This window comes from Vigna umbellata, chromosome 6, assembly GCF_029865625.1.
Source record: "Vigna umbellata cultivar VRB3 chromosome 6, Vumbellata_1.0, whole genome shotgun sequence".
Taxonomy (NCBI): Eukaryota; Viridiplantae; Streptophyta; class Magnoliopsida; order Fabales; family Fabaceae; genus Vigna; species Vigna umbellata.
Genome location: NC_142170.1, coordinates 13,864,559 through 13,891,088, shown reverse-complemented (window position 1 = coordinate 13,891,088; position 26,530 = coordinate 13,864,559). Strand labels below are relative to the sequence as shown.

The window sequence follows — 26,530 nt, the reverse complement described above, 5'->3', positions numbered from 1 at the left end:
AGATAATATTTTTATATCTTTGTCTTATGTCAAGTATCTTTTGTAGCATTCTTATGATATATAATCTTCTTTTAATTAATACAATGTTGTGTTAACATATTGTTAGATATAATATTTTCATTCCATATTTTATCCTACTTTCAGATAAACATATCATTTCTGATAACATAGTTCAGGTTTAATATACACTATATAACACACACATAGATATAATACACTATATATATATATATATATATATATATATATATATATATATATATATATATATATATATATATATATATATATATATATATGGAAAAGCCATTTCAGAAATGATCACAGTTGACAAGTCGGACACACATGTAGACGGCGATTTACAGCTTAGCTTTCTCTGCTCTGCACAAAATCTGAATTTCTCTCTCTGCATTCAAAGTATGTCATGTCCCATGCGTGTGTGCATTTCATCTTCTACACCAAATTGCAACACCATTGCATTTCATAGTAATAAATTACTCTTACAATTTTTGAAAGGATACAATACTATATTTCTGTCCCAGTTTGGTCTTAACTCTCTCTATTCCTCAAACCAACAAATTTCACCTCTTCTCTTCTTCTTTTCTCCAAAACCATTTTTCCACTCTTTTCATTCTCCCAGACCTTAAAACCTTTGGGTTGTCCAACCGTGGCTAGTTTCATGTTTTCTTTTCATACTTGTGGATTCTGTTATCACTCAAATGTAAGAGGAGATTGTCGCAAAGTAAGCAAGAAACCTTAATGACAAAGCTTTGGGCTTTTTCTAACTTTTGACAACAGTATAAAAGGGTCAAAATTCGTCACTCTTTATCTTTTTTAGTTTTTGCAAACAATAATTTGAGCGAGTTCGATTATCAGACACTTCTTTCTTTTGGTTGATGCTTGGCTGTGAGGATATTGTTTTATTTGGTTAGGTTTTGATTTTGATTTTTTTTTTCTGTTATTTGGTTGAGGATGTTGTTTTATTTGAAGTTTAACTGTATGAATTTTCTTTGAAAATTTCCAGGTTCTGATGATATGACTAGCCTAAACAGCGAAATGTATGTTATTATTTGTTTTGGTTGCTGTTGTTTTATTTTGTTATTTTATGCAGGATGTTCATTGTCCTGAGGATGGACATGGTATATACTAGCATGACACAATAATGGAGAAAAAGAAAGTTTTGGATCTTCTTGAGAGATCTCTCTTATTGTTTTCTACTTGGATCCTTAGTGATATTTTTTATATTCTTAAGCAATCAAAAGGTTGCTAGTGATTACTTATCTGTATGTCTCACACTGACATGCATTTTTCTTCTTCTTTAGACTCTGCATTATTGATGCTATTATTATCTCTATTTCCAACTTTTAAAGTTGATTCCTATGTCACTGTGCAGGGTAAAAACTGATGCTGAGTTTTCAGTGACTCGGAGAACTACAAGACCTCTCTACCTTTAGTCATATCAAATAGTGATTCAAACTCTTGATATATGAAGGACATGCCACTGTTTATGTAGTGGAATCTTTTGGCAGGGCTTCCTCTGGAGGATCATCAAAAGCAAAGCCAACTAGTTGAAGCCAAATTTTTTGACTTGTAAAGAATAATTTGAAGACTCCACAACATAGCTAGTGTATGCAACTGTTCTCGTGCAATGAATTATCTCATAGGCCTTCCCCAGCAGTGCTTTTAACCCTGTAGAATTTCTGAAACTTGAGATGCACAGTATGGTAAACTTGGGGATGCAACGTCTTGCTTTCTGAACCAAAAAGGTATCTGATCCGATTCTTGACAGATTTGATTCTATTTTGGTAACATGGATTTGATAAAAAAAGTTTACTTGCCAATCTGTAGCACTAATGATTTGAGTTCGGGTTAAAAGAGTCTTGTCAGTGATTGTTCTGTTCCTATTGGAAGCATGTTGCATTGTGGTCTGGTTATATATGATAATCCTGGTAGAGCTTGAACACGACAGAAAAAACTAGTGATCTTGAACATGCTCTTGCGTTTCATCCCCTTGTTGTTTAAAATGTAGGAACATCTGGGTTTGAAAGTTATTGAGTGACATCTGTTGAGCAAGACAGTTTTTGTGGGATTGCTGGCCCTGATGAATCGAGAACAGCAAAAGCGAGGGAAACAAGAAATATGTTCTGATGGAGCTGAAAAGGTCATTGTTGCCGTTAAGGCATCAAAGGAAATTCCAAAGACTGCTCTTGTTTGGTCCCTGACTCATGTTGTGCAACCTGGCGATTGCATTACACTGCTAGTAGTTGTACCTTCACAGAGTTCGGGTAATGAAATTTTTGCCTTAATTTCTTTATCTATTTGCTCTTTTGTCAGACATTATTTATTAAGGTGTGGTCATTATGGTTGCCTATTTTGGCAAGCAAATAATATATTAGTTGGGTCCTAAGGATATGTCACTCCCTTTTTTATATGGATTGTTTTGTTTTGAATAAGAATTATGAACAAATGGATCGCAGGCTGACATTTTATATAAACCCTTGTGTGATAATTTTGTTTACTTTCTTGCTTGTGGTGGATGACTATAGTTATTTAGTATTGCTGTATCTTGTGTGTGTCTCTTATTTCAGCTTAAATTCTTGATGCATGAAAGAACCTTTACTCTGTTATTTTTTTTATTGGTCATTTGAACCTGCAGTCTTCCTTTATTCTGTGTACCTAACTATTGTTCTGCGCCTATGTAGGCAGAAGATTATGGGGTTTTCCAAGATTTGCTGGTGATTGTGCCAGTGGTCATAAGAAATCTTCTTCAGGATCATCAAGTTCGGAACAGAAGTGTGATATCACTGACTCTTGCTCTCAAATGATCCTTCAGCTCCATGATGTCTATGATCCTAACAAGGTTAGTGTTAATATAAGAGTTTTCACATTCAATGTTGCATCTATACGCCAACCTAACAGTTATTCAACAGATAAATGTGAAGATTAAAATTGTTTCTGGATCACCATGTGGAGCAGTGGCTGCGGAAGCCAAGAAAGCCCAAGCCAATTGGGTCGTTTTAGACAAGTAATTTTCTATCATATTTTCCCCCACCTAAAGGCGTGCTTGTGTAATAAAAACAAACTTGAACTCTTCATTTCTGGTTTCACTATTTTATTGATGTGATTATAATTCAGTATGAATTGTTGGTATTTCAATTTTGCTTTGTACAGACAGCTCAAACATGAAGAAAAACAATGTATGGAAGAGCTGCAATGCAACATTGTGGTCATGAAGCGTTCACAACCTAAGGTACTCCGCTTGAATTTGGTTGGAAAAAAAAAGAAGGATCTTGAAGAATTATGTTCACTACCTTCTGAACAAGATCAGGTGCTTGGAAAACAAACTAAGAACAAGAGTGATTCTTTAAATTCCTTAAAAGGTCCAGTTGTCACTCCATCTAGCAGCCCTGAGCTAGGGACACCATTCACTGCAACTGAAGCTGGTACTTCATCAGTTTCAAGCTCTGATCAAGGAACTTCGCCATTTTTCATCTCTGAGATAAACAGCGAGTCCAAAAAAGAGGAAACTATAAAAGAAAATCCAGAACTTGATGATTCTATATCAGACACAGACAGTGAAAGCTTATCCACTTCTTCAGCAAGCTTGAGATTCCAGCCATGGATCACCGATTTACTTCTGCATCAACGATCTTCTCAACCTAAGGAAGAAAGAACAGAGAGATCTCATAGTAGGAATCAATTGTCTACTACTAGAGCTTTGTTAGAAAAGTTCTCGAGACTTGATAGAGAAGCTGAAATTGAAATCTCAACCTATAAGACTGACTTGGATTTCAGTGGGAATGTACGAGAAGCAATAGCGTTATCTAGAAATACTCCGCTTGGTCCACCTCCCTTGTGTTCAATCTGTCAACACAAGGCTCCTGTTTTTGGAAAACCTCCAAGATGGTTTACCTATGCTGAATTGGAGCTTGCCACTGGTGGATTTTCACAAGCCAATTTCTTGGCAGAAGGAGGATTTGGATCTGTTCACAGAGGTGTTCTACCAGATGGACAAGTTGTTGCTGTGAAGCAACATAAATTGGCCAGTTCTCAGGGTGACCTTGAATTCTGCTCGGAGGTAGAAGTCCTGAGCTGTGCTCAGCACCGAAATGTTGTTATGTTGATTGGTTTCTGTATAGAGGATAAGAGAAGGCTATTGGTTTATGAGTACATATGCAATGGATCATTGGATTCTCATTTATATGGTAATTTCTTTTGCTTTCAGACCAAGTTATGCTGTGGCAAGGTCATGTTTCTGAATTGGCTTGAACTTCGTTAACATTCATATTCATGTTGTCTGTGAAAGGTCGAGGATTTATCTATTTGAAAAGTTATGCATCACCTAATATATGGGAATTTGGTTTGATGTGGTAGATTAACTTTTGTAAAGCTAATCAGATTGACGTCTTTATATATACTCCTATATAAAACTTGGTTTCATCACACATATTTTAATTAGCACGCATTTATGCTTTTGGTTGGAGTTGGACTTATCTTGTTCTTGAAGACTAGTAATGCAGAATATGTAAATATTTTGTCATTTTCACATTAAATATAATGATTGCAATCATGTAGTATAGGTTGCATTTTACTGATACCGGCTCAATTTGTTAACTGGATAACTGGACATGACTTGGAACTCTATCAGGGAGACAACGAAAACCATTAGAATGGTCTGCCCGGCAAAAAGTTGCTGTTGGAGCTGCCCGAGGGTTGCGATATCTTCATGAAGAGTGCAGAGTGGGTTGCATTATCCACCGTGACATGCGACCGAACAACATTCTTATCACTCATGATTTTGAACCTCTGGTATGGGTTGTCTGTCACCTGCTATTGTTCTATGCAGTCAGCTGTTTTATAGTTTACATGTGAAAGGCACCACTGCTTCATGTCTTTCTTTCACAAAGTTTTCAGTTAATTAAGTTGTGTTAAATTATTCCAGGTTGGTGATTTTGGACTGGCAAGGTGGCAGCCTGATGGTGACACAGGAGTGGAAACTAGAGTGATCGGAACATTTGGGTATCCGCTGTATTAATCCTTATTTAGTTTCATTGTCTTGTTAGTCTGCACAATATCAACAATTTAACTAAGCTTTGTTGGTGCTATGCAGGTATTTGGCTCCTGAATATGCTCAAAGCGGCCAAATTACTGAAAAGGCTGATGTTTATTCATTTGGTGTTGTATTAGTGGAACTTGTTACAGGGAGAAAGGCTGTGGATCTGAATAGGCCAAAGGGACAGCAGTGTCTTACTGAGTGGGTAAGTCAAATGATATTAATATCTAATTTATTATGATTTTAATTGTGGCAATGGCATCATTTATGTGAGCATTCGATATCTAAACAGGCACGACCACTGTTAGAAGAATATGCCATTGAGGAACTGATTGATCCAAGGTTGGGAAGTCACTATTCGGAACATGAGGTCTATTGCATGCTGCATGCTGCCTCATTGTGCATAAGGAGAGATCCTTATTCTAGACCTCGCATGTCACAGGTAAGGAAAATTGAACTTTTTTTTTTTTTTGTTTTTTGTCTTTTTTCCATGAGTTGGCTACAATACATTCACATTTCCTAAATTTAAGAAATTATAGGCTTAAAGGTTATAATTATAATGTCAATTGGGGACTTGAAGGAATTCCTCGTGTGTTGCTGAACTGAGCGTTAATTTTTATGAATTCACTCTTGATGGTTCTTTTATTGTGAGAGCAAAGAATATTACTGACTTCCAATGTTCTAAACACTAACTTTACGCATGGATGATGTTACGCTACTTTTGGTTTTCCCCACCTGATTTCGATGGCATTCTTGTCTTGTTTGTTCAAGGTTCTGCGAATACTGGATGGTGACACGGTTATGGACCCAAATTATATTTCAACTCCCAGTTATGATGTGGGAAACCGGAGTGGTTGATTTTTCTTTTGGCCAGAAAGGTAAAGCAAAGACAGCGCCACTACAAAAGGGGTCCCCCTGTTGTAAGAGTCACTGAAAGCTTTCTTTGGGAAGCTGAGCACAAGCCTTTGCCTATTGGGAAAGCAACAAGTCTGTCTAAGTGGACAGACATGTGAAGAAACTACGGTTAAAACACTTCACGACGAAGATTACTGTCTTGTTATGCTAAGCCTTAGTATTTTGCAATGTGTAGGTAGTTGTTTCTATTTCCCTGCAATTTGATCTAATGTTGCATATGTGTATAGTAGTAGTGCTAAAGTAGGTTAAGTAACATAGAAGCTTTTGAAATTCTCCTATGAAAATTATGAAGTCCTGTGTCTCAGTGACCTTGATCATCAGACTATGCTCATTAGATGGATCAAAAAAAGTTTTTGGTATTGTTGGTTCAAATCTATCCCCAATGCATGTGTTTTCATAAGCTGTGTTTTAAGAAACAAACAAACTTGGGCTGGGGCTGAGGCTGAGGCTGAGGCTGGATGTTTCAACTGGCAACAGAAAAAGGTAGAGTAGTGGATTTATTTGAAGTACAAAAAGCTGAGGTGTCATTATATGAAACATGTGAAACAAAGACACCCTGGTTGGCTGATGATGACTGAAGGTTGAGAATGAGAGGTTGAACGTGATCAAGTGGCATGTCAAATGTTTGTTTCTGGGTTATGTTTTGGCTTCTTGTTACAAAGGATTACACACTTTACAAAGGATTGCATGTTGTATTAAAACAACACCGGTACAAGTTTACAAAATCCAGAGGTATCTGTTCATCAAGTATGTGCAAACTAAGGTATCATTATTGCTTTATCTGTTTTCTTTTTGGTAAATCTATTTGGTTTAAGTTCTCGTCTAACTTTTATACTTTTTTGTGTTTGTACATTTTCAATTAACGATGTAATAATCGCTTGCTTCGCCTCACATTACAACATTAATAACATAATTTGACGTAAATGTTAGATTACCTTTAAATAGCAACAGGAAATCAAATTCGCGATAAACAAAGTTGTTTCTAAAAAGCCTAGGTGTACAGAAACTATTTTCTCTCATATTGAACCTAAAGACCATCTAATTGTCGGAAGAATTTGCAGTAATCTTAATGCATCAATTATTATATGAAAATTTAATGAGAATTATAATGATTGGATAAAATATTGTTTAGAATTCTTAACTATAATATGAGAAAAATTTAAAACATGAATATAGCAATGATATTATAATAACCGGGGGGAAACACATTTGCTATTGATATGATTGTATTATATATAATTATTTTAATTTGAAAAATGATTAAATTTAAAACAGTTATTTAAAAAATAAAATTAGTAAAATAATTATTTTAATTTTAAAAAATGATTATTTAAAGAGTAAAAGTAGAAAAAGAAAAAAAAATAAAATATATATATATATATATATATATATATATATATATATATGTAATAATAACAGTAATATAAATAAAAAAATATATAGTATATTTAACTTTTTTGTAAAAATTGTTTAATAATTTTGTAGTAACAAAAATGGATTGAAACTGAAATATTAGTGCTGAATATTAAATTAAAAATAAACCAAAGCAGAATTTAATTTGTGATATTTGGTTGGGGTGACTGCTCCACTTGCTGTCTACACAGTAGCATTGTGCGTTTCGACTCAAAGCAGTCGTTGCATCTTCTTCCTTGGCGTTGTTAGGGTTTTGGAGTAGCCCTTTCACCACAGAATTTTTCGTGTACCTCACTATACTACAAAATGTTGTGATTTTTCTATTGAATCCTCTCGCTAACACGCCAAATACGAGTCATTTCATCGTATCTGCGCCACACCAACATCGCTTTGCATGCGTTTGATTTACCATTTGATATGGAGGCCAAAGCGGACTCAACTCAAAACCCTACTCCAAGGTCAAACTGCTGCGCTTCACTTTCAATTTTTCTTTAGTTTTGTTTGTAAAATCGAACCTTGTCATGAAAAAAATTTATGAGGATTTTAGAATCAAATTCAAATTTATGGAGTTTTTAAAATTGTATATTACTACATTTTGTTCTGTGTTGCACTTTAAAAGATTCTCTTGTTTGAGCAAATATTCTAGTTAGTTTTCAATCAGTTTGTGGGGGCTAATGAGTATCTGATATATATAGTTGCCTGAATTTTCTATTTACAGTGACTAATTAGTATCTGCAATATAGTGAATGAGGGGATGTTTCATGCTTCTGAGTAGAATAATATATATTGAATCAATGCACTCAGTTTTGTTCTTTTTTTATTCCTCTGGGTATAGCTGCTTTTTTGCGTAGTTTGTTTGAAGAATAACTGATTTCTTCCTACAGACACAAATGTTCGGCATGCTATAAACAATTCAAGAAGAAAGAGCATCTAATTGAGCACATGAAAACCTCAAACCATTCCGTCCATCAGCCTGCGTGTGGAGTCTGTCAAAAGCACTGCAAATCTTTTGAGTCTCTGAGGGAACATCTTACTGGTTAGTCATTTGTGCGTTCAATCTGTGCTGTCGGCACTATTCATTGCTTTCCATGTTTTATGCTCATTTATTTATATTTTCTTGTTCCTTTTTTAATTATGATTTAGGTCCTTTGCCAAAAGGAGTTTGTTCAAAGACTTTCTCTCAACGGGGCTGTCAACTTTGCTTAGTACTATTTGATAGTCCCGGGTCTCTCATTGCTCACAGAGAAACATGTTGCTTATCTGCCCCTACTCGTCTTGTAAGTTGATAATTGATAACCTTGAGCATTTATAAAATAAATAGGTTTCTTATGTGTACTGTTCACCCCGAGTAATCAAAGAAACCTGCTTACATTCGGTGTTTATTGTATACATTGTTGTGTCTGGAACTGTTGCAGGGAACTAAAGAACTGACCTATATAGATTCCCATTTTGAATGTCAAGATTCTTCCGATGAAAACCATGCTGGCAGGGGCCCTGGAGGAACAGTTGCAATAGACTGTGAAATGGTTGGTGGTGGAAGTGATGGTTCTCTGGAACTTTGTGCAAGAGTATGTTTGGTTGATCAAGATGAGAACTTAATCTTTCATACGTATGTAAAACCTCAATTGCCTGTTACTAATTACAGGTACTTTTAATTTGTTTCTTTGTTTTCTTTTCTTTTACAAAATACTTGTTTTAGGTTTGATAGGGAGAAGGAAATGAAAAGGAGGGAGATAGGATAAAAATATCAATGTTTCACTATTTTTTTGGGAGCAGAAATAGGGACGAGGAAGTCTTTCCTATGGGAGAGATGATGTCTGTTTTCATTTTTGTTTGAGTTTCTTAAAAAGTTAACTAATGTTTTTATAACAAAAAAAAATATAAATCATAAATAATTTAATGTTGAAAATAATAGAGATGATATATTTTTTTGGATTAAATTAGTACAAGGATATTTCATACAATTTATTTACTTTTCATTGTCTCTTTCACTCATCTAAACAAATGAGGCAAATTTCCCCACTTCTCTTATTTTTATCAACCCAAACAACATATTTTCAACTACATTTATCTTTTATTTCTATCCTTCATATTTCCTTACTCACTTCCATTCCTAAAATCGCATTATTCTCAATGAAACTTGAGAAGGGAAAAAGAGTGTAGGGGTTGATTTTATTTTGATATTTTCAGATATGATATAACTGGGTTGACAGAAGAACATCTCAGAAATGCCATGCCCCTTAATGAAGTTAAAGAAAAGGTATGCAAAATACTATACAATGGAGAAAACCTTGGCAAAATTCGACTAAATGGTGGAAAGGCCAGGCTTCTTGTGGGGCATGACTTAGCACACGATTTATATTGCTTGAATATGCATTATCCTGATCATATGCTAAGGTAGATTCTTCTTGAGTAACTTAAATTATGCTAAATCCTGCTTGGCAGAATTATTCTTGACCACATTCTGGCACTAATTTTCTTATCACCACTTTAAGGACTTATCATGATGATGAACTAAACAATTGTTAAAAATCCATGAATTTCTTCTGTTTTTCTCCTTTTCTTATTATATAGGGTATTATCCTAAACAAGTTTCCAGACTTAAAAGATCTATACTATTGAGAACCTTTTTTGATTGTTATATTGGATCATGCCAGATTGATGGAAATATCTCCTTGAATGGACTGTTTGTTGTTCGAGAGCACATTTTTGTAATTATTATTATTAGCACTCATATTTTGCCTATGCTTTTATGTCGCATTGAAGAGACACTGCAAAGTACCGTCCGTTGATGAAGACAAACTTGGTCAGCCATTCGCTCAAGTATCTCACCCGAACATATCTTGGGCAAGTTAATTTTTAACTCAAATCTTTTTCTGTTTGAAACTTCTTCCAGCTTATAGTTTTCCTTTTATTTTAAAAATCAAATTACAATTGTTCAATGGCTATGATTTCAATTTGCCCAGGATCATTGTAGATTCTATGAATGATACTTCTTTCTATACTAAAATAAAATGAAATTGGTGATCAACACTTATACGAATAAACTAATTTTGAAGAATGTATTCAAGTTGATTGTCAAATACAAAATTTTATAAACTAAATCAAGTTTAGTTATTTTTTGGTTTCAATTTTTTCTGGTTTTTACTCTTCAAATTTCGATACCAAATTTTAAATGCAAACATCCTATCCTGAATTAATGACCACTATCTGGGTCTGTTCGCTGGCAAAGGTACGGGTGATAGTGGTGGAGGTGGTGGTGGTTATAAGTAGTGGTGATGACTGGTAATGAAGGCCATGGCTCTAGTTGCTATGGTTATAACAAAGACTATGGTAGCAGTGACAATAAAAACATTGTAACGGTGACGATAGTGGTAAAGTGGTGGCATTTAGGGAGGTGGTGGGTGGTTGAGGAGGGATGCGAGAAACTGAATTGCTTGTTCTTCCTACTAAAAGCCATCATGAAGCAAAACCTTGTTTTTGAAAACGTATTTCACAACCAACTAAGTCAATTCAGCTCCATTTTAGTCAAATGGGTTTTGTTATGAATTTTTATTTGAAAATCCAAATTTGAAAACATACGATTATATTTTCATTTTCTTTTTTATTCCAAACGAAATGTATTTGACGATATTTCTTTTCAAGACAAAATGCATTTCACTAAAATGAATCAGCCGAATTGATTTTTAACTAGTTTTTAAATGTTTTTATCACAATTTAAAAGGAAAATAAAAGTTTTGGTTTTCTGCTTGTACTTGGAAACAAGCTTCTAAAGCATGTCCAAAGTTACTGCAGTGTGGATGCATCGATCAATACTTACCTGTTTAATCTTTAAACTACGATTGTTAACTGATGACAATAATTTTTTATTGTTTTTGCTTTACAGTTATGATATCCAATCCGGCACTCATGACCCGTATGAAGATTGTGTTTCTGTGATGAGACTATACAAGAGAATACGAGCTCAAATGCATCCAGAGGAAGAAGACCATGGAACATCGACTCCGAGTAACAGGATTGTCGGCGTGCATGATTGCTGGAGATCCAAGGAACTTGACAACCTCACTCCAGATCAACTCTATGCCATGTCAAGATCGGATTACAAGTGTTGGTGCTTGGATTTGAGGCCAAAATTGCCAACCTGAATTATTTCATCACTGAATTTGTCTCCGGCATCATATCATAATGCTTATTTCTTCAGAAACTATGGGAATGGGTTGCTAAAATATTTTGCAGTGATATTTTCGGTGCATATCTTTCTAACGCATCGTGTGATCCTCGGGACAAGAAAACTGTTTAGAGAAAGATAGGTGCTTGATTATGATGCTTTTGTGAATATCTAACTTTTGGTTCAAACCAAATTAAGGCTACCTTTTTAGAATGAAGACTTTCCTACCTTTGGCATAAAGGCTACCGACACAAACATAACTGATTTAAGGCTTGTTCTAGATCCAATTTCAAGGGAGCCATAGATCTAAGTTGCTGATTGGTACAAGGAGTTTTCATTTTCAAATATAAACATGTTTAGTTACTATTTAGTTTTCTTTAAAGTAATATATTTTCTTTGTTTACCACGGGAAAATTAACTTGGTATTAATTACCATGGGAAAGTTTCATTCCTGAGTATGAAGGTGAAAAATGTTTTATTCTTGTCTATTCCTTAGGAATAAGAACTTTCAACTTGAAAAACAAGGGTAATTAGGTAATTTCAACTTGCGATTATTACAATCTTAAATTATATCAAACTGACATCTTTGTTAATTGCAACATAAATTTTCTCGACCGTCTATTTGATTTAATATAAGAGTAATTTTACTGTATATTAAAATATGCTATAAATTATAAATTTTAGTTATATGTTTATTATGCAATGTACATAGGTCAAAAGATACATTTCTTGCAATTAATTGTAGATTAAATAAGCTGTTTTTAATTTTGAACAAAACTTCTAATCTTCTTTTGTAATTAACTCTTTCTAATATCAATAACATTTTGTCTTGTTTAATGGTTAGGATATAGTATGATACGATAAAATATAATGATATAAACAAACAAAAATGAAAATAATGGTTTTTTTAATAATAATAATAATAATAATAATAATAATAATAATATCGTCAATTAAAAGATATAAGTAATAATAATATTAATGCTAATCATAATAGAAATGACCACTAGTGATGCATAATTTGTAAACCAAAATAGTGACAGCAGTATTAATAGCAATGGTGACACCTGTAATAAAAGTGGTGATAACTATGTAAAAAAAACGGTGATAACAAAAATAATGATAATGTTTGTAATAGTAAAAGAAAAGTAAATTATTCTATCCCATTACTTTTTTACACAATTTCTTTCAAAGAAAAATATAATACACTATAAATTAAACTATACAACAGAATAAGGAAAATCATATTGTATTCGCGTACCAAACAATGTAGGTTTCCTATCTTATTACATATCATGATCATGATTTAAAAGACTCACATGGCACACGTGCTAACTCAAAAAGTTCAATCTATTTCGTTGAATATATAAAATGTTGAGTAAAAGATCGATTACAATATTAAGACTGAAGAAAGTATTAACAGAATCGCGCATTTAATATAAAGAAAGATTGAAAGACAAATTTAATCACCGATTATGCCCCAAAACTTTAGTTAATAAATTGTAAAACACAAAGAAAGTCTGAAATTATTGCCATTTGGTTACTGATTCCAACTTGTCAACTGGGTAACCCAAATGCAGAAAAAAATAGCAACTTTATGATTGCTCCTCTTGCCGACATGTCAATTGCTATGTCTCAATTTCAAGAACGAACTAACCTTCTTTCCACAGAAACAAGAATGAGATATCATATCACAGAAAAACAAAGGGATAAAATTTACATTAAACTAAATTAAACGTAAGCAATGAATTTCAGTTCATCCATAGCACTCAACATCTTTAGCCTCACAAATTCCAAACTTCCCATTCAAAAAGGGCAACAAAAAATAAAGCATAAAACTGAAAGAGAAGGAAGAAGCTGAACGGAACCTAAAATTATTTACTGAATTGACGAAATAAAAAAATTCAGAGAAAAGAAAAACACGAAACGGAAGGAGAAGATTGGGGATCAAGAAAGAGGAGCACCGGGATGAGGAGCAGGAGGAACGAAGCGAGCAGTCGCCTCTTCTTCGTCGTAGAACAAATCATCGGTTCTCCTGAAGGCGGCGTGCGCCACCACCAAGACGACTCCGATGAGGAGCGCCAGTAGGATGTTGGAGACAGCGCCGGTAAGGAGGAGGAGGGCGATGGTCAGCACCGCCATGACGACGAGCACGACGCGGTCGCTGATCATCCGGCCGAAGACGACGAGCGGCTCGTCGCGGAGAAAGTATAGGAAGACCCACGCCGCCAGGAGCACCACGAACACGATCAGCGATATTGGATGCCAGAGGAGACTGAGGAAGAGCACGATGAGCACCACGATGGCGTAGTTCATCTGGAAGTAGCCGACGTTCTCCCGCACGCGCCTCACGGCGTCGGAGAAACCGGCCGGAAGGGCGAAGGACCGGAAGTTGAACATGATCTTCCATGGACGGCGCGTGGCGAGACCCTCCTTGACCCGCTGCTTGGCGCGTGAGATGAACTCGAGATTGGTGGAAGGTGAAGAGGAAGTTGGGATTGTGCCGTAGTTAGTCATCGTTGCCGAAACACTTCTTTCTTCCTTTCTTTCTTTCCTTCCTTCCTTGGTTTTTCACGAACAAAGATAAACAGTCTTGCAAAACAATCATTAATAAAGACGCCAATAAAATATTTTTTATTTTTTATTATTATTACTATTATTCTTATAAATTAATGCATTATTTTAATTATAACGTGCCTGAGGGTTTGTCTTCCTTACTGGGGCACCTTCTCTCACACATGCAATTCAAAATCATACAAATTTCTTTCTTAGTTTTACTTTTCAATTGGATTTTTATTTCATTTTCAAATTTAATTATAGATATAAATCTAAAGTCAAATAATGACAATAATAAATAAGCTGAGTAATACAAATAAAGCCTATATTTTCTGCATTAGATTTCATGCACAAATTCTCTAAGAAACTCAAATTCTATTTAACTATTTATCACGGGAGGAATAGAAAGAAAAAACTTATATTTTTTTTTCTTACTTTTGGTGTAAAACTATCACACTCACAATTAATTAAATGTTAAGTCTGATTTTAAGATAGTGATTATAAAACAACTATATTCTCACTATATGTTCGCACACAATAAATATTGAGTGTGTATATTTAAAAAACATACAATTTAAATAAGTGATTAAAGAATTAATAATTAAATTTAATGACCCATTTTAAAATCACATGGTTTTAGTTTGGGATGAAGGACTAAACTCTATTTTTTTTTTAAATATAAAGATTAAAAGTAAGTCACATTTTCAGAATTGAACTAAAAAAAAGTATGAATATTTTCAAAGATAAAAGTTCGTTTAAGCCTAAATATATACTTTGTTTAAGTCTTGTAGTGACGTGTAAACAGGTGTTTGGGTCAAGTGAATATAAGTATTTGTGGTCTGATGTAAACAAGTGTTTGATCGACTGAATATAAGTATATAAAAAGTTTTATTATATTAATGTGTTTGAAAATATATATTTAATTTTGATACACTATTAATATATGTTTTTTTTTTCTTTTTTTATCCATAAAAAAGTTAATAAGTTTGATTTCTCTAGTACTTTTTCTCATTATTTTCCCAAGTTTTTCACTCTAATTACCACATCTATTAATATCATATTTTACTCTGTAGTTGTTTTGTCTTACTAAGTATCTTTGTGCTCTAAAAGTCTTTCATTTTCTTTTATATTTAAACTCAATATTGATTTGTTCGGTAGAGAAAATGTTTTTTTTTCTCTTTTAACTAGTTTATCTATTAATTAAAGTTTGATTTTATTTGGCTATTTTTAGATATTGTGTACTCTTCGTCTAGGAAGTTGATGACATTTTTATGAATGATTTTCAAATAAGACAATATTATGTATTATTATAAATTTTGACATATTAGTTATATTCACACATTTTGTAAATTATTTTATTATGTGAAATTGTTATTTTAAGATTATTAGTTTGATGGAATATTTATGCATTTAACATGGAAAGATGATGTTTATTTTAGATAGAGTTAAGTTAAAAGAGTAAATTTAGTTTTTGTTAAAGTGAAATATGTATTAAGTTAAATTATGTCATAACTTGAGTGTTCAAGTATAATTAAATGTTATGTTATGTTTGGAAAGATCTTTTTAAAAGTTAAAAGAATAGGAACATGATATATAGTCATAAATGTGGATGTATTTAAGTATTATGAAAAATGTTGAAACTGTTTTTTATGATTTTAAAAGTGCTTTATATGTTACATGATATTTTAATTCTAATTTATTTTCATTCAAGCGAGACTTTCTCATTTAAATAAAAATGAAATTAAAGAAAAGAGCCAAAATGAATAAAATGTTACACTATCGGTTCTACCCAATAATCGATATAATATCTTATTTTTCTATTATAATAACATATAAATATGTTTTATATCTATATTTTATATTTTTAAAAAGATTATTATATCCATTAAACACAAGAATTGATATAATATTTTATTGGATATCTATGAACATGCCATACATGTTCAGTGCTAATTTTTAGTGGTAATTTCAGTACCAGTTTTAAAAGTGTAGATAATGAGTCCTAAAGTTATCAAAATTGTAAGAATCGAGTTCCTTCCGTTAAATAGGTAGAAAGGGAGTTAACTCCCATATGATGTGGCCAAGGAATCTTCATTTTTTCTTCTCTTTTCTCTGCTTTTCGTGAAATGCCAGTTTTTTTCTCTCTTTCTATATTTTTATTAAATATTTTTTTTCTCTCTCTTTCGTCCGCAACCTCTACCTCCATAATAACCACTTCTAGGGTGAGTTTCCTCCAAGTCTCACTCGCCTCGCTCATCTCACTCGCTTGGATCTCTCCTCCAACAACTTCACAACTTCACCGGTCAAATCCCTTTCTTCGTCAACAACTTAACCCACCTCATCGGCTTCTTCTTGGAACACAACGGCCCGCAGGAAACATAGATCTCTGTGGCCCGCCGTTGAAGGCTTGCAACCCCTTCTTCTCGGCTCCAGCGCCGTCTCCCTCCTTCAATTCGACCCCGACTACGACGTGTAAGAAGTCCAAGAATCTCTCCACGGGCGCCATTGTTGCAATCGTTGTTGGGTCTGTTCTCGTCGCGGTGTTGCTGCTGTTGCTGCTATGCCTCTGGCGTCGACGACAACAGCTAGCGAAACCGCCAAAGCCTGTTATGACGGCGCGATTCGTGCCGGTGGAGGCGGGGACGTCGTCGTCGAAGGAGGATATCACCGAGGGTTTTGTGGAGACTGAGAGGAACAAACTGGTGTTCTTTGTTTTATTTGAAGATTTCACTTTCAGAGTTTTATTTGAATTCTTCTCTTTGGAGGATTTTGTTTTTAATAAAATAAGAAAAGACGATGTCTAATTTTACACTATAAAATTCTTTTCAATTGAAGCCTCAGATTCGGCCGGAACCTGAATCAAGCTTGCCAACTGTAATGAATGGATCTTGTAGGCCTTACAGTATTGCAGACACATCACCAAGATTGATCTCAAAGTCTCTTTTACTTGTTGAAGACCTCAAGGAGTATAAAGATTGAGCATTGCACCCAGGCCATTGATCCTAAAAATGACCATTATGCTTCATCTTTTATTGGAAATTATGAATCTCTTGTTTCTAGGACGCTTTGTCTCAACCGCAGCTCTAACCAAATGCTGAGAAGTCTATCTCGATTAAACCTGAATGTTGATGATAAAACACCTGAACTTGTCAAATATGAAAAACCTGCTAATTTAGCTAGCCCTGAAAATATAAAAACTGAGAAAGTGTGTGTTGGGTGATTAACTTATTTGTTCGCAATGGCATGGGGATGCTTTCTAAGTTGATAATGGAAGTAGGTTTTGCAGAAAAAGTATTTAATAAATATATAAAAAAAGAAAAAAAGCTGAGACATTGCAGGAAAAGCAGAGGACAGAGAAAAAAAAAATGTAGATTCTTTTGTCACATAAGCTGGGAGTTAACTCTGTTTCCTTCCACTAAATTGATGAGACTCAATTCATACAATTTTAAAAACTTTAAGACCCAATGTCTACACTTTTAAAACTAGGTACTAAACTGAAAATTACCATGAACATAGGGACTAAATAAGCATTTAAGTAGGAACTAATTAAGCATTTAAGTCTTTAATTTATTATATTATTTTTTCTATAATCAACATAATATTTTGTCGTTATACTCTTATTCTGCACTAACCATTAGGTATGTTACTTTTAGCTTTAAAAACTTGATTGATTATTGGTACATGACATTTTTGTGTATGAATTTTATTTAAGTAACGGTATTACAATTGTTGTTGAGTAACAATTTTCTAATTAAATTCTGAAGTTATATATATATATATATATATATATATATATATATATATATATATATATATATATATGTGGGTTAAAGATAAAAATGTACTGGTTGATAAAAATATTGTTAAAGATATTAAATAATTTTTTATTTATTTTTTATTTTTTAATTTTTATTTTAAATTAAAAATAAAAATTATTAAAATACTTTTGTGTTTAAAATATGTTTTTTTTATGAATATGATATTTTTTTAACTAATATTTAGTATACTTTAAAATGTTACGTAAATTAACCAATCATGTATATTTATGCATAAATTAAGTTATCCTTGTAAATATTTGGACTGTGATAGAATTGTGATATAGATGTTAACAAATATAATTACGACATGAAATAGTTGGACATGCATTATATATTTATATTTATATTGCTATTGCTATCTAATGAGACGTGTCTATACCTCTAGTTATTTGACTTTTATGATAAAAGAAATACTTTTTTCCACTCGACCTAATCCTATTCCGTGAATATTTAACTTACAATATATTTATGTTAATTTTTTATGTAGTAGAAGGGAAACGATGCTACCCATAAATTAAATATATTTCGATAGAGAGATATTAGGCAGAGGAATGATTGGTCAGTGTTGTTATTACACACTTTAATTTATATAATAATAAATACAGCTTCTATTTTAAGTCTAACAATTCACTAATTAAACAATTTCTTCTTTTAAACACTTATAACATTCATCTATTTCTACCATCTTTATCATTTTCCGATATTTCCTCTTTATTTCATTATTAATTCAAACAATATATTAAAATTTCCGACTTTACGAATGAACTGGGAATGAGCTTTACATATAATTTAATGTGTAACTTAAAGCATTGGACACCAAAAGAAGGGACATATGGCTTGTATGGATGAGAGACCAGACCACATTACATTGAGCCGAACCAACGTTGTAGGGACGGCAAAGAACCAATCATCAAGAGCCACGTGTTCAAACGGTCCCCACGAGAAGAAGATTCCCAAACATAACTTTCCTTTTTCTTCCAGAAAAGGAAGAGAGTTCGTCAAACACAACCTTTTTTCTTCCTTTTTCTTTTCCTTCAATGATCAATTCTTCATAATTCATCAATGAATATGATCTATCATCTAACCTTTTTCCCTCCTTTGCTTTGCTGCCCAGATACCAACTCAGAGCTTTTACCAGCTTTTTGGTTCAAATTATTTATAAACTTAATTAGTTTGAAAAGGCTAAAATACATTACAATTTAAAAAACTAAAATAATTGTATTAATCTCACATTATTAGACTAAAATAATTTCATGTAAATAAACACGTATATCAATTTTATAAGATTGAATTAGATTTAAATTTATATTTATATTTTAACAAATAAGATATATATTTTAAATATGAAATTAAAAATCATATAACACTCTACTTTATATTTTAAATATAAAATTAAAAATTAATAAATAATTTAATAATAATACGATAGCAAGTAAAATAATAAACTCAATTATTTTGTGTGTGAGGTTGGATCACAATCAAAACAGTACTACGACTATTCATTTATCATAGTAAAATCTTAAACTAACAATAAATACAATCATATAACTCTCTACTTTATATTGTATTTATAAGTTTTGAGATGAACTTATAATTAGTAAAAAACTTAATTATGGTCCAATACTCGATAAATACACTTTACCTGTAAACTTAATTATTAGTGATAAATGTTTAAATGTTATGATTGTTTGACCATCCTTAAAGTCTGACCGAGTAGTGGATAGGTTCAAATTCTAGTACGTTTCTGTGGTAAACTATTTGATTAATACTTAACCAATCGGTGATACAATACATGAATTAACAACAAATCTCAATATATTAAAATTTAATTCATTTTAATACAATAATCACTAATAGAGTGATCATCCCTACTAGTTCGACATATGTATTTAATGATATAATCAAGATATTCAGTTTCTCAAAATCAATTCAGAGTGCCGGCCATTTAGGTATAAATATAAAAAGTTTGAAATAAAATTCCTATCCATAATATTATATATATATTTTTTCATATACGATGAACGTGTAAATGGAGTGAATACATTATCTAATAAAATATTGACATAGTGGTGGAGGACAGAAAAAACTGCAGAATCGAGATGAATAGAGTATGATATATAGTATAATTTGGCAATTGGATCTTTGCATTATCGGTAACAACTAAAAACAGATGTCAAAATAGCTTCAAAATTTTGTTGTTGTATTTTATATACATATATTCTTTTCAAGAAATCATAAGCTATGTTTCTTGCACTCTTCTTCCACATAATCATTCATGGCCATTTAGAAGAGTTGGCACAAGTTCTTATGCTTGTGTGGCCATGGAAGCTTGCTTTATTTGTGAAACTAATTCCATAACGAAGCACATGATGAATATATGGTAGCACGATGAAGAAGAACCCTAACATAACTTTTCAGACTTGCCTCTTCAATGCTTAAAGAAACAGACTTTATGTTATTCAAACTTCAAGCTTTTTTCTTCTTCTTTTTTTCTGTATATTCATATAGCTATGTGCCTCTATCTATAGCTGGCTAACATTTTTAAGAAATAATCAATTTTTTCTTTTTTTGTACAAGTAGTATTTTTTTTTAAGTTTATATCGATCTTTCAAACTTTCACGTATGAAAAATCTTTTATTAAATGATTAAATTGGTTTTTGGATATTTATGTTTTAGTGTTAATAAAGTCGCAATATAAAATATGCAATAATCATACATATTACACGTAATATAAAATAAATAGATGGCAAGAATTTGAATTATAAACAGCATAAAAAAATTACAAAGAACTAAAGGACAAAAATTTTGTACATCTTTTATAATTAAAATGTTGAAACATGTGATTAACTATTCAATGACAAAGAAACAACGATAATGATTAATAGATAGATACTTCAACTTTGATGAGAATAAAACAATAACCACTTTTAATAGATTTATTAGTAAATAACATCTGCATTTTGGTTTATGTGTACGTGTCAAAGAAGAACATAATATTTAAAATAAAATTAATATATAGGACGCGATCTTTATAATAAAATTAGGTTGTATGAAATTGAAGCATTCGTTGTTACATGCATGGCTACATAATAAAACGTCTATAAAAGACCAACAAAATTACTAGTCTTGCAAAATAAAAAATATTTTTTTCTTGATCAGATTAGAATCTCATCGCATTAATTCCCTAAAGAAATAAATCTTAATTACCATTATATTATACTATTTAATAATAATTTTTTGAAATTACTAATGTTAAAGAAAGAACTTTAATTGCTTTAGTCTTCCTCGGAATATTTTGTCTCTTTATATAAATTGCAAGAATTGTTTAATGATTATATAGTTTTATATAATAAATAGTTTTTTTTCAAAACAATAATATTGGAAATACTTAAACTTAGACTACGATGAATAATATTCGTACAAGTTATCATGTACATACAAGTTGGTCTAATGAAGTGGTATCCATGAATGTCCAAAAAACCAACGATGGAATGTGTTTAAGATTTATATATAATTTAGTTATCTTGATGATAATATTAAAAATTCCATTACGTAGTAAATTAGGATTATATAAATTTTGATGATTTGATATAGCTTGCTTTCTCTCATTTAGCCAAAAAAAAATTTAAAAAAGTTTGAGCAATTGATCTCATTTTGTCATTTCATATTCATGTTAATTTAAACCTTTTTATGAATTATATAGATATTTTGGTATAAGAAAATTAGAAAACATACTTTTAATATCTGAAAAAAAAAATTGATATAAAAAAAAAAACTCTTAAGGTAAGGCTCTTCAAGTGATTATATAAAAGTTTTTTGAGTTGTGCGGTCTATAAAATTGTATATGATAACAAAGTATAATGACATGGACTTTTTGAAAACATTTTTTTATTGAATTTAGAATATGTCATCACAATAATAAAAAATTAATAAAGAGATAAAAAAATAACAAGAATACTGTATTAAAATCTATGTGAAAGATTTTACGGATGACAAATAACAACTTTCTTTTAATAATTTTTTAGACAAAAACATCATGTGTCACTGTATATTTGAAACGGAGTAATCATAAACTATGGTTGTTAAAAGGTTCTCAAAAAACTATTGTTAAAGAGACATTTTCTTTTATTGTTTAACATGAAAGTTGGATAAGAATGTTTGAAGCATTCCTCGTATGTGTAAGGAGAATATACGAAATACTGAACCAGTCTTAAGTGGTCTGAGTCAGGCCGAAAATCTGTGATTTGAGTTTAAGAAACTTGAGCTTGAAGCAAAAACTTGTGTTTTTGGATAGAACAGACGTGACGGTTGGCTGTGACTATACGTTTAATTATGCATAATTCCACAAGTTTTCTCTAACTTGCAGCCCTTTAACAGTTCAATTGCATTCGAAGGTTCCCTTTGCTTCTTCCTCTGCAACACCAACCTCACAACCTCTATATATATGCATATATGAAATATGTCTTTGATAACAGTTTTAACTTTATCTTCATTCCCTCAAAAGTCAAAACCCCAGTTACTCATTTTCTATCATTAGTTCATATTGGTGCTTAAATCAATGGAGGAAATGTCTAAGTTCCTCATCCATGGAACAATTGAAGCTACCATCTTCAATGCCACACCTTACTCACCTTTTTTTCCCTTCAATGTAAGCTCTGCATAACTTTAATATTAATATGTTAATGTTAGCTGTCATGGGAATTCTGCACTGGTCTATAAACTCAGCATGTGTTGATTTTCCGTTTTTTTTTTCAGTGTGTACATAGAAAAGGAAAGCCTGCATATGTATCCATCAGGATAGGCAAACAGAAGGCGGCGAAAACGACACGAGAACGTGAACGTGTGTGGAACCAAACCTTTCAGATTCTGTGTGCTCATCCAGAAGATTCAACTATCACCATTACACTGAAGACATCATGCTTCGTTTTGGGAAAATTCCACATGCAGGCCAAGCGGTTGAAGGAAGAGAGTTTGATCAATGGATTGTTCCCTCTTCTCATGGAAAATGGAAAACCAAATCCACAACTGAAGTTAAGATTTATGTTGTGGTTCAAGCCAGCAGAAATGGAACCAAGTTGGAGAAAGATACTAAGCAATGGGGAGTTTCAAGGGCTTAGGGATGCTACTTTCCCACAAAGGTCCAACTGCGAGGTTAAACTCTATCATGATGCTCACCATTCATCTACCTTCCACCCTCCTTTTGACCTTTGTGGCGCTCCATTAAAGCTATGGGAAGATGTCTATAAAGCCATTGAGGGTGCAAAATATTTGATTTATATTGCAGGCTGGTCTTTCAATCCCAAGATGGTTCTGGTAAACATGATCTCATTTCAATTTCTTATTGTTCTGGTAAATGTGTCTAGCTAATGGAGTATAAATTTAGTTTTGAGTAGCTATAGTGTGGTTCTTGTGCAGGTTAGAGATCCTCAAACAGAAATCCCTCATGCTAGGGAGATAAATCTGGGTGAGCTATTGAAGAAGAAGGCAGAGGAAGGAGTGGCTGTGAGGGTTATGATTTGGGATGACGAAACATCTTTGCCTTTGATTAAGAACAAAGGTGTGATGAACACTCATGACGAGGAAGCTTTTGCCTACTTCAAACACACTAAAGTAATATGCAGAAAGTGTCCCAGGTTACACCACAAGTTCCCCACACTCTTTGCTCACCATCAGAAGACCATAACTATGGACACCAGAACACCCTACTCTGTTCATGCCAGAGAAATTATGAGCTTTTTGGGTGGTTTAGATTTGTGTGGTGGCCGCTATGACACAGAAAAACACTCATTGTTTCAGACACTTGCTGAGGAATCCGATTACCATGACTTCTACCAGACAAACATTGCAAAAGCTAGCCTCAATAAAGGAGGACCAAGAGAGCCTTGGCATGATGCTCATGCTTGTGTTATTGGTGAGGCTGCATGGGATGTGTTAACCAATTTTGAGCAAAGATGGACAAAGCAGTGCGATCCTTCTCTTCTAGTTCCTGCCAACACTCTACAAAATCTCATTCCCACATACTCGAGCACTCCAACAGAAAGGAATTGGAAAGTCCAAGTATACAGGTCAATTGACCATGTATCTGCTAGCCAGTTGTTTAGAAGGCTAACTGTGGAGAGAAGCATCCACGAAGCTTATGTTGAAGCTATTAGGCGTGCTGATAGGTTTGTATACATTGAAAACCAGTATTTTGTTGGAGGGTGTCACTTGTGGCAAGAAGATAGGCACAGTGGATGCAGCAATCTGATTCCTGTTGAGATTGCACTGAAGGTGGTTAGTAAGATCAAAGCAAGAGAGAGGTTTGCAGTGTACATAGTCATACCAATGTGGCCAGAAGGAGTGCCTGAAAGTGAACCAGTTCAAGATATACTTCACTGGACCAGAGAAACAATGACAATGATGTATTGGTTGATTGGAGAAGCAATAACAGAAAGTGGGGAGCCAGGGCATCCAAGAGACTACTTGAATTTCTTCTGCCTTGCAAACAGGGAAAAGAAGGAAAAGGAGGAGTTTCTTCCTCCACTTTCTCCCCATCCTGCAACACAATACTGGAATGCACAGAAGAACAGAAGGTTCCCGATTTATGTTCATTCAAAGGTGATGATAGGTATGATTGTACCACTCTCCAATCAGCTTTTTTCCCACTACTTTGCCAGAAAAACAACTGTTATAATCATTTTATTTCAGTAATAACCAATAGAACAGTGCAGTGCAAGTGAATTTGTTCAAATAACTTATACTTTAATCAGAAAAATCGAATAGCACTATGTAGAATTGTGGCACAGACTGTGGTGTGGGTTATCTAACATTTTCTTTTGTTGCTTCTGGCACCAGTGGACGACATATACATATTAATAGGATCAGCCAATGTGAACCAACGATCCATGGATGGAGAAAGGGACACTGAGATTGCCATTGGGGCATACCAGTTTCAAGATGGAGTTGATCACCACGTAAACCGTGGTGATATTCATGCATACAGAATGTCACTGTGGTATGAGCACACGGGAAGTGCTGAGGAACTGTTCTTAGAGCCAGAAAGTTTGGCATGTGTGCAGAGAATGAGGTCAATAGGGGATCATATGTGGGAAATGTACAGCAGTGAAGAAATTGTAGACATGGAAGGTGTGCACCTTGTAAGGTACCCTGTGAAAATAACTCAAGAAGGGTATGTGGAGGACCCAGATGATGGCGGTGATCATTTTCCTGATACAAAATCTCCTGTGAGGGGGCAGAGATCAAAATTCTTAAACCCTGTCTTCACCACTTAAGTTAACCATACAACTGTCACACGGACACAGACTAGAGAGACCATTCTTTTGCTTATCTTTTTCACACTGAAATAAGTGTTCCTATTTATACATAGGAAGCTGAAAGCTGTTGACAATAAAAGTTGTAAGGAATGTTTAACTTCGCTATGTATCTAAATATTTTATGCACAGTTAACACTAAAATGTGTTGCACCAGACAGGGAATATAATAACCTTGTTCCAATAGCTGTCAGCATAAATGGACATTGGACTATATTTTCTATTTCGTGATTTCCAAATCTGTATGTAAGTCATCTTGAGACTTTTCTGCTGTAAGTATTAATAGAAGCAAGCAACAAACAATTACATCAACTCTGGAGTTTAGTTTTCATAACAATATTGACAAATCACTGGCATTTCTCAGTCGGCAAAACTAATTCATGTAAATAAGTGATTAGAGAAGAAGAAAGTGGAGGCTTTATACATGTCAAAAGAAGAAAGTGTGTCACCATAATTTAAGTTGTCTGTGAAAATGCTCACCCTTTAACCATTTTACTAATCAATAATTAGGACATCCTGCTTTACTTTGTAATGTGTAACCATTTTGGAGAAGTAGAATTTTTATTTCCAGATTGCTACCTGTCTAATGATATTAAGCATCAGCAGTTGGTAAGAAGAGAAGGATGTTGTCCAAAATGTGGTCTGGCAAATGTGTTATCATATCAGCATCACTGTCACTGTCATTAGTATCTGTTTCCTTTTCTTCTCTCATATTTTCCGAAGGTTTTGATTAGTACCACTGTTTGGTAGCAATTAAGAAAATTAATTATCTCAAACTCAGAAAGTGATTAATAAAGAATTAGACTTTAAATTAATTCAATTTTATAAATTAAGTATATAAGATAAGATTTATACTTATTTATATATTATAAATTGGTTTTACAACATGATCAAAGTGATAAAAGGAAAAAGAGAAAGATGAAACAATAGAAAAAGGTAACATAGATTAGTTCCTCCGTTAATGATGATTATTTAACTTGTATAATAACTTTGCTATGCCATTTCAACACAGCAGTTTAGGATCTGCGTTGATTCAGGATTCTTTGTGAAACTGAAAACGGGTTCCTGCATTCAAGGGATAATTCTGTTGAATGAAGAAGCTGAAGTCAATTTCATGGTGTAGTGTTGTACTGTTTATCTAATTTAATAGTTTCTATTAGGTGATAACTTTTTTCATACCATTAACCCTAATGTTTATTTAAATAAGTTGTTTTTTTACTCCAAAAAATTGTTGGTTTATCGCAATTATAATAATACGAATAAAATTAGTTTATAATAGAGTGAATATGAAAAATTC

At 33.0% G+C, this 26,530-nt stretch overlaps 4 protein-coding genes across 10 annotated transcripts; 3 read left to right on the top strand and 1 right to left on the bottom strand.

Moving 5' to 3' along the window:
• Positions 1-322: 322 nt before the first annotated feature.
• On the top strand, positions 323-6,288 carry LOC124843836 (inactive protein kinase SELMODRAFT_444075-like). 6 transcript variants are annotated; one of them, XM_088092622.1, is made up of 12 exons: positions 333-417; positions 1,025-1,058; positions 1,394-1,766; positions 2,030-2,285; positions 2,703-2,860; positions 2,931-3,025; positions 3,172-4,205; positions 4,649-4,809; positions 4,943-5,019; positions 5,111-5,258; positions 5,346-5,495; positions 5,825-6,288. In XM_088092622.1, the coding sequence occupies exons 4-12, from the start codon at positions 2,102-2,104 to the stop codon at positions 5,909-5,911; spliced, it is 2,094 nt and encodes a 697-aa protein (XP_087948748.1). In that variant the 5' UTR covers positions 333-417; positions 1,025-1,058; positions 1,394-1,766; positions 2,030-2,101; the 3' UTR covers positions 5,912-6,288. The 6 variants fall into 6 exon arrangements, with proteins under 6 accessions (XP_047176623.1, XP_087948748.1, XP_087948752.1 ...); XM_088092624.1 differs by lacking the exon at positions 333-417 and adding an exon at positions 496-742; XM_047320667.2 differs by lacking the exon at positions 1,025-1,058 and having other exon boundaries at positions 323-417.
• Positions 6,289-6,481: 193 nt separating this feature from the next.
• On the top strand, positions 6,482-11,915 carry LOC124843853 (RNA exonuclease 4-like). 2 transcript variants are annotated; one of them, XM_088092627.1, is made up of 7 exons: positions 6,482-6,731; positions 8,266-8,417; positions 8,525-8,658; positions 8,797-9,026; positions 9,572-9,778; positions 10,148-10,228; positions 11,268-11,915. In XM_088092627.1, exons 1-7 carry the CDS (start codon positions 6,583-6,585, stop codon positions 11,524-11,526), a joined length of 1,212 nt encoding a protein of 403 aa, XP_087948753.1. In that variant the 5' UTR covers positions 6,482-6,582; the 3' UTR covers positions 11,527-11,915. The 2 variants fall into 2 exon arrangements, with proteins under 2 accessions (XP_087948753.1, XP_047176644.1); XM_047320688.2 differs by lacking the exon at positions 6,482-6,731 and adding an exon at positions 7,526-7,839.
• A 1,325-nt stretch (positions 11,916-13,240) lies between these two features.
• PRA7 (PRA1 (Prenylated rab acceptor) family protein) lies at positions 13,241-14,143 on the bottom strand. The gene has a single exon (XM_047320696.2). It carries the CDS (start codon positions 14,064-14,066, stop codon positions 13,497-13,499), a length of 570 nt encoding a protein of 189 aa, XP_047176652.2. The 5' UTR covers positions 14,067-14,143; the 3' UTR covers positions 13,241-13,496.
• Positions 14,144-22,410: 8,267 nt separating this feature from the next.
• On the top strand, positions 22,411-25,531 carry PLDEPSILON (phospholipase D alpha 4). Its single transcript, XM_047320643.2, has 4 exons — positions 22,411-22,571; positions 22,679-23,236; positions 23,339-24,530; positions 24,758-25,531. Exons 1-4 carry the CDS (start codon positions 22,482-22,484, stop codon positions 25,192-25,194), a joined length of 2,277 nt encoding a protein of 758 aa, XP_047176599.2. The 5' UTR covers positions 22,411-22,481; the 3' UTR covers positions 25,195-25,531.
• The last annotated feature ends 999 nt before the right edge of the window (positions 25,532-26,530 follow it).

Bases quoted from the DNA above. Each gene is read 5' to 3' on its own strand.
- LOC124843853 (XM_088092627.1), top strand. From the start codon at position 6,583: ATGTCAAATGTTTGTTTCTGGGTTATGTTTTGGCTTCTTGTTACAAAG. The intron at 9,779-10,147 runs GTAGATTCTTCT...GTCGCATTGAAG, and splicing joins TATCCTGATCATATGCTAAG to AGACACTGCAAAGTACCGTC. The intron at 10,229-11,267 runs GCAAGTTAATTT...TTTGCTTTACAG, and splicing joins CTCACCCGAACATATCTTGG to TTATGATATCCAATCCGGCA.
- PLDEPSILON (XM_047320643.2), top strand. From the start codon at position 22,482: ATGGAGGAAATGTCTAAGTTCCTCATCCATGGAACAATTGAAGCTACC. The intron at 22,572-22,678 runs GTAAGCTCTGCA...TTTTTTTTTCAG, and splicing joins CACCTTTTTTTCCCTTCAAT to TGTGTACATAGAAAAGGAAA. The intron at 23,237-23,338 runs GTAAACATGATC...GTTCTTGTGCAG, and splicing joins TCAATCCCAAGATGGTTCTG to GTTAGAGATCCTCAAACAGA.
- PRA7 (XM_047320696.2), bottom strand. From the start codon at position 14,066: ATGACTAACTACGGCACAATCCCAACTTCCTCTTCACCTTCCACCAAT.
- LOC124843836 (XM_047320667.2), top strand. From the start codon at position 2,102: ATGAATCGAGAACAGCAAAAGCGAGGGAAACAAGAAATATGTTCTGAT. The intron at 2,286-2,702 runs GTAATGAAATTT...GCGCCTATGTAG, and splicing joins TGTACCTTCACAGAGTTCGG to GCAGAAGATTATGGGGTTTT. The intron at 2,861-2,930 runs GTTAGTGTTAAT...GTTATTCAACAG, and splicing joins ATGTCTATGATCCTAACAAG to ATAAATGTGAAGATTAAAAT.